General features: G+C 45.0%; 1 protein-coding gene across 1 annotated transcript in view; it reads right to left on the reverse strand.

Moving 5' to 3' along the window:
* LOC126249008 (dihydropyrimidine dehydrogenase [NADP(+)]) overlaps positions 1-14,605 on the reverse strand; it is a 288,548-nt gene extending 273,943 nt beyond the window's left edge. The window contains exon 1 of the mRNA XM_049950599.1: positions 14,514-14,605. Coding sequence (XP_049806556.1) covers positions 14,514-14,552 — 39 coding nt within the window. The 5' untranslated portion in view covers positions 14,553-14,605. The remainder of the gene's footprint in view (positions 1-14,513) is intronic.
* Between the last annotated feature and the right edge of the window lie 436 nt (positions 14,606-15,041).

Below are 15,041 nucleotides of genomic sequence, written 5' to 3' on the forward strand. Positions count from 1 at the left end.
CGTGAGGTCTCCACAGTACATCGATGTTGTCGCCAGTGGTCGGCGGAAGGTGCACGTGCCCGTCGACCTGGGACCGGACCGCAGCGACGCACGGATGCACGCCAAGACCGTAGGATCCTACGCAGTGCCGTAGGGGACCGCACCGCCACTTCCCAGCAAATTAGGGACACTGTTGCTCCTGGGGTATCGGCGAGGACCATTCGCAACCGTCTCCATGAAGCTGGGCTACGGTCCCGCACACCGTTAGGCCGTCTTCCGCTCACGCCCCAACATCGTGCAGCCCGCCTCCAGTGGTGTCGCGACAGGCGTGAATGGAGGGACGAATGGAGACGTGTCGTCTTCAGCGATGAGAGTCGCTTCTGCCTTGGTGCCAATGATGGTCGTATGCGTGTTTGGCGCCGTGCAGGTGAGCGCCACAATCAGGACTGCATACGACCGAGGCACACAGGGCCAACACCCGGCATCATGGTGTGGGGAGCGATCTCCTACACTGGCCGTACACCACTGGTGATCGTCGAGGGGACACTGAATAGTGCACGGTACATCCAAACCGTCATCGAACCCATCGTTCTACCATTCCTAGACCGGCAAGAGAACTTGCTGTTCCAACAGGACAATGCACGTCCGCATGTATCCCGTGCCACCCAACGTGCTCTAGAAGGTGTAAGTCAACTACCCTGGCCAGCAAGATCTCCGGATCTGTCCCCCATTGAGCATGTTTGGGACTGGATGAAGCGTCGTCTCACGCGGTCTGCACGTCCAGCACGAACGCTGGTCCAACTGAGGCGCCAGGTGGAAATGGCATGGCAAGCCGTTCCACAGGACTACATCCAGCATCTCTACGATCGTCTCCATGGGAGAATAGCAGCCTGCATTGCTGCGAAAGGTGGATATACACTGTACTAGTGCCGACATTGTGCATGCTCTGTTGCCTGTGTCTATGTGCCTGTGGTTCTGTCAGTGTGATCATGTGATGTATCTGACCCCAGGAATGTGTCAATAAAGTTTCCCCTTCCTGGGACAATGAATTCACGGTGTTCTTATTTCAATTTCCAGGAGTGTAAATAAATACCACCAGGACAGTCTCGGTTTTGGGGTTTCATTCTCAAAGCGCGAGCTGTATCTGTCCATCTTGCGATACCTGTAAAAGACAGGGACAATCGTCAATCCAGTCTGCAATTCTGTGACCTTCCATATGGTTGATAACGTACAAGGGAAACAACGAATCGCATTGAATTCCACCGGCTGAAAGCCTAATAATAGCCTGGGAGAAAAATGAGTGATTAAAAGCTGCAGATAAAGTTTTCTATCTGGGAGATAAGCTGCGGGCAGTCACACGTGCCGCCTGTTTGTCGTGGTTGCTGCCGTTCTCTCCGATTGCTCGCCTCTGGCTGGCACAACGGCGTCTGGCGAAAGGTTGCGGGGGCGGTGTCTCGACTCCGCAGCAGGCGAGTTCGTTCCCTTATTCCGGGCTATCCCCAAATCACTAGAGCCGGTTATCGAGATGGTTTTCCAAGTAGGCTGCGTCGTACTCCAGCCGAGTGAGTGCTCCTTCAGCGGTGACTTCGAAGTCCACGAAATGTTTAACTTTTTCCATTGCCGTTACTGCGATGCTGACTACACGACACCTGGTCCTTACTGAGATGCCTATACTTTCCATGTCATCTTATCGGCACAAAACTGAATACATCTATATTTTGAAAACGACTGTGAAATGTATGACAGAGAGTACTTCGCGTTGCACCACGTATTAAAGCTGCTCCCGTTCAATTCACGTATGAGGGGTACGAAGCGTGATTGCTGAAATGCCTCTGTGCGCGATGTATTTCGTCTGATCTTATCTTTGCCGTATAATAGGAGATATACTTCAAAGGTTGCAGTATATTTCTAGATCCGTCGCTTAATGGTTCAAATGGCTCTGAGCACTATGGGACTTAACTTCTGACGTCATCAGTCCCCTAGAACTTAGAACTACTTAAACCTAACTAACCTAAGGACATCACACACATCCATGCCCAAGGCAGGATTCGAACCTGCGACCGTAGCAGTCGCGCGGCTCCAGACTGTAGCGCCTAGAACCGCTCGGCCACCCCGGCCGGCCGTCGCTTAATGCTGGATCTCGAAACTTTCTAAGGAGGGCAGTACGTAATGCAATCAAAATTGCTGCTGTAGAAGTTAAGTGTTTTATTTTGATGGATCCATTTCGGCTGGATTTCCATCTTCAGACCACGTCCATATATCACCATTGGTCACCGTCACTGTATTCTATTACAGCATGGTGTAGATTTGTAACCCTTATTTTATAAGCTGTGTTGTAGTCTGCTGCTGTTGTTATTCGTCCTTTCTCGTAATTTTCTATAATTTCACGTCAGGTTATAGAAAATTACGAGAAAGGGCGATTAACAACAACATCAAACCACAAAACAGCTTATAACATAACAGCCCTAAATCTACAAAATGCTGTAATAAACTACAGAGTGACAGCAACCATTGCTGATACATGGACATGCTCTCAAGACGGCAATCTAGCTGAAATGGATCCATCAAAATAAAACACTAAATTCCTACAGCAGCAGTTTAGATTTCATCATATAGTGTCTGTAAGAGATATGTTCAAAGCTGTGGGCCCATTGTATCGTAAATTTGTAAGTAGGTTTTCGCGGTATGATTGGCGTGTATCTGTAAGCGTTTGTCATTCAAGGTTTTTCACAATTTCCCTGACGTTCTCCTGTGGGTCGAAAAACCCTGTGACCATGCGTGCGGCCCTTCTTTGTGTACGTTCCACAAAAAATGGTTCAAATGGCTCTGAGCACTATGGGACTTAACATCTATGGTCATCAGTCCCCTAGAACTTAGAACTACTTAAACCTAACTAACCGAAGGACAGCACACAACACCCAGCCATCATGTGTACGTTCCGTATGGCCTGATAGTCCTATTACAGATGATCGATATTCTAGGATGGGTTGTATAAGCAATTTGCTTTCTAGACCGATTGCGTTTTCTAACATCTTAACAATGGACCGAAATCTGCCACTTACTTTATCTACGGTGAAGCGTACGTGATCGTTCCATTTCGTATCCCCATAAATTGTTACACTCATGTATGTGTATCAGTTGACTGATTCCAACTGTGACTCACTGAAGCAGTAGCCATAAGATAATAAGTAGCTGCTATTCGTAAACAGTAAAATTTTACATCTGTGAATACTTCAACAAAGTTGCCACAGTTTGGACCACACTGAAATCTTATAAAGATCAGATTTAACATTTTTGCAGGTTTTTCTCAAGCAGTAGTTCATTATAGACAACTGCGTCATCTGCAGAAGCTCTGAGGTTACTATCAGTATTCTCTGCCAGGTCATTAAAAGTGAAACATGAATAGCAAAGGTCCTAACACACTTACCTGTGGTAACATTAAACTTAATTCTACATAAAGTGATCACTTTATGTTTGACCTCTGCTTAAGACAGTGTTACTACTCATGGCACATATTGGTTGAAAGCACCGATGATGGCTGTTAATCAGTTGAAATCGATTTGCAAAAGTGAATAAATAAAACCATGATTTTGCAACTGGTTGCTGCATATTTGGTAATTTTATGGTTTACAGTCACTGCACGACTTGGGAACCACATGGAGCCCACCATTCAAAAGCGAATGATTTCGGGATACAGAGAGGTTCGCATGGAGGGATGGAGGGTCATTTCATTAAAGATACCTCGTTAAGTTTGAGCTCAAAATATGTTCTAAGATTGTACTACAAATTGACGTCGCAGCAATTGGACGGTAGATTTATAGATCAAGTCTAGTGCTATTCTTGTAGCGGCTGTGGCCTATTCCTTCTTCCAACTACTAGGCACAGTTTTTTATTCGCTGGATCTACAGTAGATTGTGATTAAAAGGGAGGCTATTTCAGCCGTGAATCTGTATAGAATCTGATAGGCATTCCAACGGGAAATAGTGTCCACTTGCTCCTAGACATATTGTAGGACGTAGCGAAAACCCAAGCGAGAATCTCTTGTAGATACACGTCAAGCAAACAATTTAATCCATAGGCCTGTGGCTTCCCTGTGCTAACTGTAGCGTGCTGTCAATGACCTCACCGTTCCTCTGCGTCAGTATCAAAATTTTGAAAGGTTTTCTTTCGAAGTCGCGCTTTCGTCAATCGATCTGATTAAAAATCCCAAGACATTTTGGTCTTACTTAAAAACAGTAAGCTGTTGGAAATCATCTGTTCAGTCACTTCGTGACCATACTGCACCAGATAGTAAGATAATAGAGAGAAGGCCAAAATACTGAATTCGGTCATCCGAAATTGTTTCACCGTGGAAGAACGTAATATGGTTTCTTCTTTTAGTCATCTTAGGAACGCTGAAATCGCAGAAACTGAAACTGAGGTACGCGATCACCGGAACAACGAAGCATACCTAGCAATTGGGAAAAATGTGTAGTTCATTCATGTTTGTAAGAAGCGTCGTCGGATGGACGTACATAATTATAAGCCTGTATCTGCTGGAGAATGTTGGAACATATTTCAACCTCACGCATTATGACATTTTTGGACTACGAAAATCGAAGTCAACAAGGATTTAGCAAACAGTAATATTGCGAAACAGTTCGTTCTGTTTCTCCATTGAATCTAAATCGTCATGGACAACGGTGCCCAGGTTGACACAGTGACCCTTGATTTCTGGAAGGCATTCGGCACAATTCCGCATTGTCGTTCCATCCTGTAAATAAACATCAACTTCATTAACCGCCAACATTTCTGATTTTTAAAGTTTGCCGCGGACTGGGAGCTGAATCCGAATCTTTATTGTACCTTTTGAACCATCCGATCATTCTTTCCGATCCAACTGAGGACTCGGATGTGCCAGTAACTCTGTACTACTGAAACTTCTTAGCCGTTCCCTGCAGATGGCGATTGAGTAGCACACCGACAAAAAATGACTTAGGCATGCCCCAGAGCTAACTGCAAAGTGAAACATTCATTCTAGGGGTGAGTATGGCCATCTCCTATGCTTGTTCGACACAGTTCTCCACTCCCGCCCAGTGCAAGATCTCCTCCACATTTCATCCTACTGTATCAACACTCTGCCTTGTACAGGTAAAAGCCTGACCTGCCTCTATGATTCATTCCTTCCACCATCCTTTCACTAACGGTATTCACGTAATAATTCTGTTTCTTTGATTCGTTATGCTGAATTTGAGCTATTGCATCTTGTTCTCATCCATAAAATAATGTGCCGCCCTGGAACCCGAACCCAAATACTTGCCTTTCGTGAGCAAAGCATATAAATATTTTGAACAGCATACATGATAAAACTCTATCACAGTTACATGACGGGTGATTCTTTGCCTATAAAATCACATGAGTAAAGTTAGAGAAGTAACGCAAAGATTCAAACCCGTATATTTAACAAATACAAGTAAAGAGTGTAACTATAGTACAAGGTGTCTTACTTTAATCGTAACATAAGAACTTTTAACATTGCAGCGCGTCAGCAATCGTGAATAATTTAATGATTATAAAGAATCCGCCTCGATTGCAAACTGAAATCGGATGTTGACCTAGGTTTCAGCGCGGATAACCACGCCTTCTTCGGAACACACTAAAACTACAAACTGCCTAAAGACGCATAGTCCAACATTAATACAGAACGCCCAATAGAGCGTCTGCCATGTAAGCAGGAGATCCCGGGTTCGAGTCCCGGTCGGGGCACACATTTTCAACTGTCCCCGTTGACTTATATCAACGCCTGTAAGCAGCTAGGGGTATTCATTTCATTGTAATTTCAAGACTCGACATATTCACAAGTCGAGAAACCCGCGACAGCTGAATTACAGTCTAACGTACTACTAGCTTGCACTAGTAAACGGTTTCGTTCAAGTTTGAACATCTTCATGTCATAGTAGCTACTACATGCTGTTATTTACATACAAATAAATCCTTAAATACAAACTTTTAGGGATCTGCACGTGTTTCAACTGCGGACTGTTGGCATCAGTTTTATGCAGCACAAGCGATCTTTGAATATCATGCGACGTTGAAGTTTTTGGCTGCGTGAGCATTCGTCTGCACACTACAACACGCAGCTAAATAATACAATCTTATTAAGAAGAATATGTGCTGCTATAAAACCTACAATGTTACAAACAACTAAAAGATTGTACTACGTTGTCAGAACAGCGTTGTAATTTTGAACGTCTCTGAAACAGTGTGCAGACGAAACCTCACATATTTATATATATTTTTAGTTAACTGTTATTTACATCCGAACTGTTATTTACATCCGAAATGTGAAATAATTTGTGTGAAGGTCACGGTTAATGCAGGCTCAGACATGGTAATTGGATGTCTCTATAGGCCCCCTGGCTCATCAGCTGTTGTGGCTGAGCACCTGAAGGATAATTTGGAAAATATTTCGAGTAGATTTCCCCACCATGTTATAGTTCTGGGTGGAGATTTTAATTTGCCGGATATAGACTGGGAGACTCAAACGATCATAACGGGTGGCAGGGACAAGGAATCCAGTGAAATTTTTTTGGGTGCTTTATCTGAAAACTACCTTGAGCAGTTAAACAGAGAACCGACTCGTGGCGATAACATATTGGACCTTCTGGTGACAAACAGATCCGAACTATTTGAAACAGTTAACACAGAACAGGGAATCAGCGATCATAAAGCGGTTACTGCATCGATGATTTCAGCCGTAAATAGAAATATTTAGCAAAAGTGACAAAAAGCAGATTACATAGTACCTGACGGCTCAACACAAAAGTTGAGTCTAAGCACAGGTAGTGTTGAGGATCAGTGGACAAAGTTCAAAACCATCGTACAATATGCGTTAGATGAGTATGTGCCAAGCAAGATCGTAAGAGATGGAAAAGAGCCACCATGGTACAACAACCGAGTTAGAAAACTGCTGCGGAAGCATAGGGAACTTCACAGCAAACATAAACATAGCCAAAGCCTTGCAGACAAACAAAAATTACGCGAAGAAAAATGCAGTGTGAGGAGGGATATGCGAGAGGCGTTCAATGAATTCGAAAGTAAAGTTCTATGTACTGACTTGGCAGAAAATCCTAAGAAATTTTGGTCTTATGTCAAAGCGGTAGGTGGATCAAAACAAAATGTCCAGAAACTCTGTGACCAAAATGGTACTGAAACAGAGGATGGCAGACTAAAGGCCGAAATACTAAATGTCTTTTTCCAAAGCTGTTTCACAGAGGAAGACTGCACTGTAGTTCCTTCTCTAGATTGTCGCACAGATGACAAAATGGTAGATATCGAAATAGACGACAGAGGGATAGAGAAGCAATTAAAATCGCTCAAAAGAGGAAAGGCCGCTGGACCTGATGGGATACCAGTTCGATTTTGCACAGAGTACGCGAAGGAATTTGCCCCCCTTCTTGCAGAGGTGTACCGTAGGTCTCTAGAAGAGCGTAGCGTTCCAAAGGATTGGAAAAGGGCACAGGTCATCCCCGTTTTCAAGAAGGGACGTCGAACAGATGTGCAGAACTATAGACCTATATCTCTAACGTCGATCAGTTGTAGAATTTTGGAACACGTATTATGTTCGAGTATAATGACTTTTCTGGAGACTAGAAATCTACTCTGTAGGAATCAGCATGGGTTTCGAAAAAGACGTTCGTGTGAAACCCAGCTCGCGCTATTCGTCCACGAGACGCAGAGGGCCATAGACACGGGTTCCCAGGTAGATGCCGTGTTTCTTCTGCAAGGCGTTCGATAGAGTTCCCCACAGTCGTTTAATGAACAAAGTAAGAGCATATGGACTATCAGACCAATTGTGTGATTGGATTGAAGAGTTCCTAGATAACAGAACGCAGCATGTCATTCTCAATGGAGAGAAGTCTTCCGAAGTAAGAGTGATTTCAGGTGTGCCGCAGGGGAGTGTCATAGGACCGTTGCTATTCACAATATACATAAATGACTTTGTGGATGACATCGGAAGTTCACTGAGGCTTTTTGCTGATGATGCTGTGGTGTATCGAGAGATTGTAACAATGGAAAATTGTACTGAAATGCAGAAGGATCTGCAACGAATTGACGCATGGTGCAGGGAATGGCAATTGAATCTCAATGTAGACAAGTGTAATGTGCTGCGAATACATAGTAAGATAGTTCCCTTATCATTTAGCTACAAAATAGCAGGTCAGCAACTGGAAGCAGTTAATTCCATAAATTATCTGGGAGTACACGTTAGGAGTGATTTAAAATGGAATGATCCTATAAAGTTGATCGTCGGTAAAGCAGATGCCAGACTGAAATTCATTGGAAGAATCCTAAGGAAATGCAATCCGAAAACAAAGGAAGTAGGTTACAGTACGCTTGTTCGCCCAGTGCTTGAATACTGCTCAGCAGTGTGGGATCCGTACCAGATAGGGTTGATAGAAGAGATAGAGAAGATCCAACGGAGAGCAGCGCGCTTCGTTACAGGATCATTTAGTAATCGCGAAAGCGTTACGGAGATGATAGATAAACTCCAGTGGAAGACTCTGCAGGAGAGACGCTCAGTAGCTCGGTACGGGCTTTTGTTGAAGTTTCGAAAACATACCTTCACCGAGGAGTCAAGCAGTATATTGCTCCCTCCTACGTATATCTCGCGAAGAGACCATGAGGATAAAAGCAGAGAGATTAGAGCCCACACAGAGGCATACCGACAATCCTTCTTTCCACGAACAATACGAGACTGGAATAGAAGGGAGAACAGATAGAGGTACTCAGGGTACCCTCCGCCACACACCGTCAGGTGGCTTGCGGAGAATGGATGGATGTAGATGTAGATGTAGATGTACGTTCCACTCACTATGATAGGACTGGAAGCGGCCAAATTGCCTGTCTTCAGCCATTGGATGATATACACTGTTCAGCCAGAACTTTATGACCACTGACCTACTATCGCTAGAAACTCGTCCAGGCAATAGCAGCGCCTTCTGGCGAGGAATGACTGCTAGATACACGCACGATGTATGTATAGTAACAGTGAGCGTGCTGTCCGTGTGTAGAGTGGGGAGGCACGCGATCTATCTGAATTTGACCGAGGCCAGATTGTGATGACCCGGAGGCTCGGCACGAGCATTTCAAAAACTGCACGACTTGACGGGTGTTGGAGGAGTGCTGTAGCGAGTGTCTTCAACACCTGACGAAACCAAGGTGAAACCACGCCCAGACATCGTGGGGTTGGGCATTCACCCTTCATTACAGATGTCGGACGTCGTAGACTGGTAAAACAGGAGAGGCGCCGAACTGTGGCGGAACTAAAATCAGATTTTAATGTTGGGGAGAGTACAGTTTTGTCTGAACACACAGTGTACCGAACATTCCTAACAATGGGCTTCCGCAGCCGATGATCCACACATGTGTCAACGTTAACACCACGACACCGGCAACAACGGCTGAAATGGCCACGTGACCATTCGCACTGGACGTTGTCGCAGTGGCGGAGCGTTGCATGGTCTGATGAATCCCGATACCTTCTTCATCGTGCCGATGGGAGGACGCGAATACTTCGTCTTCCCGGGCAACAGCTCATTGACGCCTGTGCTGTGAGACTGTGAAAAACTGGCGGCGGCTCCATCATACTCTGGGAAAGGTTCACGTGGGCGTCCACGGGTCCAGTAGAGTAAGTGCAAGGCACCATAACGGTCAAGGAGTATCGTGCACTGGTTGTAGACCACTCCTTCCTGACGATCATGTTTCTCGACGGCAGTGGCATTTTTCAACAAGACAATGCGCCATGTTACAAGATCAGGAACGTGATGGAGTGGTTCAAAGAACACAGCGGCGAGTACCAATTGACGAGCTGACTCCCCAGCTCACCAGATCTGAACCCAATCGAATACATTTGGGATGTAATTGAACATGGTGCCAGAGATCATCTCCCTCATCCCCGGAATTTACGGGAATTAGGTGACTTGTGTATGCACATGTGGTTCCAGCGACCTACCACGGTCTCATTGTTTCCATGCCATGACGCTTCGCCACTGTTATCGGTGCAAAAGGTGGACATACCGGCTATTACGTAGCTGGTCATAATGTTCTGGCTGGTCAGTGTGATTTACTGTCTAATTATTTTTTTAAAAAAGATCAATGAAGTGAAATAAGCGATGTTTATGACACAATGATGGTGATGTGACGTACAATTTCTTCATTATGAGGCTGATATAATGGGAGCTCCTGGGAATGTAAGCAGGGATTGGGATGGGAGATGTGTTGAAGACGATTTTAAGTGGAAAAGGAGCTGGATGTCTGTGTAGGAAGTAAGTGACAGGTGGCAGGAGATGAGTGGGAAGGTAAGGCAAGGGTGGCTTAGAGCCTTCATTTAGAGTGGTTGTGGTAGGTATTAGTTGCAAAGAAGGGAACATTGTCAAAATCAAATGAGTTTTATCAAGGCCACATGATGCCCGCTCAAGTAAGATTCTCATGGTGCACATCGTTCAAATGGCTCTGAGCACTATGGGACTCAACTGCTGAGGTCATTAGTCCCCTAGAACTTAGAACTACTTAAACCCAACTAACCTAAGGACAGCACACAACACCCAGTCATCACGAGGCAGAGAAAAACCCTGACCCCGCCGGGAATCGAACCCGGGAACCCAGGCGCGGGAAGCGAGAACGCTACCGCACGACCACGAGCTGCGGACTCGAAACTTTAAACAGGTATCACTGTAATATACAAACTGCTACAAACCCTACCCTTAAACTTTTTTCTTTTCCGATTCAGTAATGTTGTATCGTCTATGTCAAGAGCTGATATGCGTCTGTTAATCATACGCCCTTTTCGTGCGTAAAATACATAAGAATATAACCTTAGCTTTGGAGGCAGCAGGCAATGAAGTGAATTCTACATCAGGATATAAACAGTCAGGATCGTCATGTATATTGGTACTAGTCAGTTTATAAAGCAGTTTTACGCTACATACTTTTTCTTTGCAAAATTCTCAGCTTCTTTTTAATCTACTTTCAGCTTCAGGCAGCAGTTTAGCAGTCAATTGGATGTGTATAACCATTACGAGTGCTGAGTCTAACAAAATCACAGATTTGATGAGAACCGTGCCGAAACATAACCACGTACAGTCACAAGACTTCTGTAGTTAATAGAATTCTATTTTATGGACTTGGAGACATTTGCTACTGTCGTAACGCAGCGTCATTAGCTGTACGCAAGCCACCATGAATCTTAAATAATTTGCAAATTAACTTTTAACTAATTCAAATGCTTTTCCAATTTTTCTACCAGGCTAGGCTGTCAGCTCTGTATTAGTCTGTCACCTCGAGATGGCAGCACGTTTTATTGCCGAAACAGAGAGAAGAATATTTTAAATTTCAGATATTACAATTTATCAGGTTTTTTATCAGTTATTTGGTAACCTACTCTTGATAGTTATCTGTAGATGAGCCTAGTCTTGAAACGTGCTACGCTTTTTTAAACGAAAGGAATAGGTAACAAGAAATTATGTAGTACTAGGTTCCTGGTATCATCATAACGAACCAAATTCCGTAGTACAGTCGCAGACGCTTTATCACCTGTCATGGCAAAATTATTACGCTTACATATCAATGATCGGCCGCTAATTTAAATGTCAGCTCATAAATAACGAATTTGAAGTTCACATTACCGTTTGGAGGTGTCTAGTGTAAAGGAAATTGTGGTGTCACCGCCAGACACCACACTTGCTAAGTGGTAGCTTTAAATCGGCCGCGGTCCATTAGTACATGTCGGATCCGCGTGTCGCCACTGTCAGTGATCGCAGACCGAGCGCCACCACACGGCAGGTCTCGAGAGACGGACTAGCACTCGCCCCAGTTGTACGGACGACGTAGCTAGCGATGCACACTGTCGAAGCCTCGCTCATTTGCCGAGCAGATAGTTAGAATAGCCTTCAGCTTAAGTCCATGGCTACGACCTAGCAAGGCGCAATTAGCATGTATCTACAGAGTCTCACTTGTATTGTCAAGAGCGATGTACAACAAGGATGGATTAAAGTTAAGTATTCCAGAAGCTACGTACTTTTCTTTATGGCATTCATTACGTATCCTGTTTCAGACCTCTCTAGCCTGCGTGAGTTTAAGCGCGTGCCTTTCGGTTACCCGTCACTGTGGACTGGCTGTCTTGTCAGTTCACAACAGAAATAACTGTTCGAGCATCGCTCATTAATATCTACATCTACATCTACGTCTACATCAATACGCCGTAAACCACCGTACAGTGCGCGGCGGCGGCTACCCTGTTAACACTTCTAGCCGTTTCCTCTCCTGCTCCACTAGCAGATAGAGTAAGGGGAAAACCACTATCAATATACCTCCGTATGAGACCTAACTCGTCGTATTTTATCTTCGTGATCCTTGTGCTATATGTATGTTGGCGGCAGTAGGATTGTTTTGCAGTCAGCTTGAAATATCGGTTCTCTAAATTTTCTCAATAGTGTTCTTCGAAAAGAACGTCGCCATCTCTGCAGTGATTTCCATTTGAGTTCCCGAAGCATCTCCGTAGGACATGCGAGATGTTCGAACCTACCGGCAACAAATCTAGCAGCCTGTCTGTGAACTGTTTCGCTATCTTCCTTTGATCCGACCTGCTGGGGATCCTAAACACTCGAACAGTGTTGAAGAACTCGTCGCACTACCGTCCTACATGCGATCTCCTTTATAGATGAAGCACACTTCCCTAAAATTGTCCCTATAAATCAAAGTTGACCATTCGCCTTCCCTACCACAATCCTTACATGCTCGTTCCGTTACGCCCAGATGTTTAAACGACGTGACTGTCTCAAGCAGGACATTACGGGCTTGTTTTTCCTAGTCATCCGCATTAACTTACATTTTTCTTCATTTAGTGCCAGCTACCATTCATCACACCAACTAGAAATTTTGTCTAAGTTATCTTGTGTCATCCTACAGTCACTCACCTTCCCGCACACCACAGCGTCATCAGCAAACAACTATAGATTGCTGCTCATCTTGTCGGCCATATCATTTCCCTATATAGAAAATAATAGCAGCCCTATCACACTTTCCTGTGGCACTCCTGACGATGTCGTTTTCCCTGAACACTCGCCATCGAGGGCAACATACTGGGTTCTGTTACTGATGAAGTCTTCGAGCCACTCACATGTCTAGGAACCTATTCCGCGTGCTCGTACCTTCGTCAACAGCCTGCAGTGGTACCGTATCCAATACTTTGCGGAAATCTTGCAATATGGAATCTGTCTGTTGCCCTTTCTCCATAGTTCGCAGAATATCACGAGACAAAAGGGGAAAGCTGAGTTTCACACGAGCGATGCTTTCTAAAACTGTGCTGATTTGTGGCTGTAAGCTACGATCGATAGGTCGAAGGATGTGAGGGGAATACAGGTGTGGAATACCTCAGATCCTTGTTATATTAACCACGTTGTACTTACAAGGGAACCTCCCCATCGCACACCTCTCAGATTTAGATATAAGTTGGCACACTGGATAGGCCTTGAAAAACTGAACACAGATCAATCGAGAAAACAGGAAGAAGCTGTGCGGAACTATGAAAAGATAAGCAAAATATACAAACTGAGTAGTCCATGCGTAAGAGAGGCAACATCAAGGCCTACGTGAGCCGAGGAGCGCCGTGGTCCCGTGGTTAGCGTGAGCAGCTGCGGAGCGAGAGGTCCTTGGTTCAAATATTCCCTCCATTGGAAATTTTAATTTCTTTATTTTCGCAAAGTTATGATCTGTCCGTTCGTTCATTAACGTCTCTGTTCACTGTAATAAGTTTGGTGTCTGTGTTTTACGACCGCACCGGTAAACCGTGCGATTAGTAGACGAAAGGACGTGCCTCTCCAATGGGAACCGAAAACATTTGATCGCAAGGTCATAGGTCAACCGATTCCTCCACAGGAAAACGCGTCTGATATATTCTATACGACACTGGTGACGGCATGTGCGTCACATGACAGGAATATGTTGTCGACCCACCTAACTTGTACACTTGGCGAATGGGTAAAAAGATTCTTCTACCTTACCCGATTTCGGTTTTCTTGTGGATGTGATAATCACTCCCAAAAAAGTGATGAAAACATAATAGTTTGTCACATAAACTGAAAAAAAATTAAACTTTTCACTGGAGGGAAGACTCGAACCAAGGACCTCTCGCACCGCAGCTGCTCACGCTAACCACGGGACCACGGCGCTCCTAAGCTTACATCAACCTTGATGTTGCCTATCTTGCACACGGACTACTCAGTTTCTATATTTTGCTTAGTTTTTTGTAGTTCAACACAACTTCTTCCTGTTTTCTCGATTTATCTGTGTTCAGTTTTTCAAGGCCTATCCACTGTGCCAACTTATAACTAAATCTGAGGGGGTTGCGATGGGGAGGTTCCCTTGTTAACACCGGGGCGACCCAGCAGCAGGTGATCTACTTTAGTAGCGATTCGCGACCTAAAAGATATCTCTAGCGATTACAGTCGACCTTGAGAGCGGCGGCTTATCTGCGCTGGCGACTGGCGACCTACCTCGATGTCGGGAGAGTCCCTGGAGAGGGCCGCCGCCATGGTCTCCGGCGCACTGCACACTGCACGCTGCACGCAGCTCACTGCCGGCACGACAGCCGGAGCCGCCGCGATAGTACCCCCCCCCCCCGTCCCCACTCCTCACTCCCTCCCCTCCCAACCCCCGCACCTTGAACAGCTCCAAATTACACCATCCGATAAACGCCGACAGGAAACTAGTCACGGTCTAAACACGTTGTCGAGTAGAGCTTCTAGCTTGACCGGATGGAGTTCGTGCTGACTCAAGAAGCGGATGAACGATCCGTTTATTACGAATATTCCTCGTCCGGTCAGGGTAGGAGACTGATAGACTCTAAGACTTTGTAAAGGGAAAGTTAGAGCTAAACATCCCGACAACATCGTGCTCATTAGAGATTCAGTACGATTCACAAGAAAAGTACCCAAGCTAGAACGGCAAAAATAACATAAGAATACGCAGACGTGTCCGATGTGCCACTAGTCTACATTAACATCTACATGATTACTCCGCAA

This window comes from Schistocerca nitens, chromosome 3 (assembly GCF_023898315.1).
Source record: "Schistocerca nitens isolate TAMUIC-IGC-003100 chromosome 3, iqSchNite1.1, whole genome shotgun sequence".
Classification (NCBI taxonomy): domain Eukaryota; kingdom Metazoa; phylum Arthropoda; class Insecta; order Orthoptera; family Acrididae; genus Schistocerca; species Schistocerca nitens.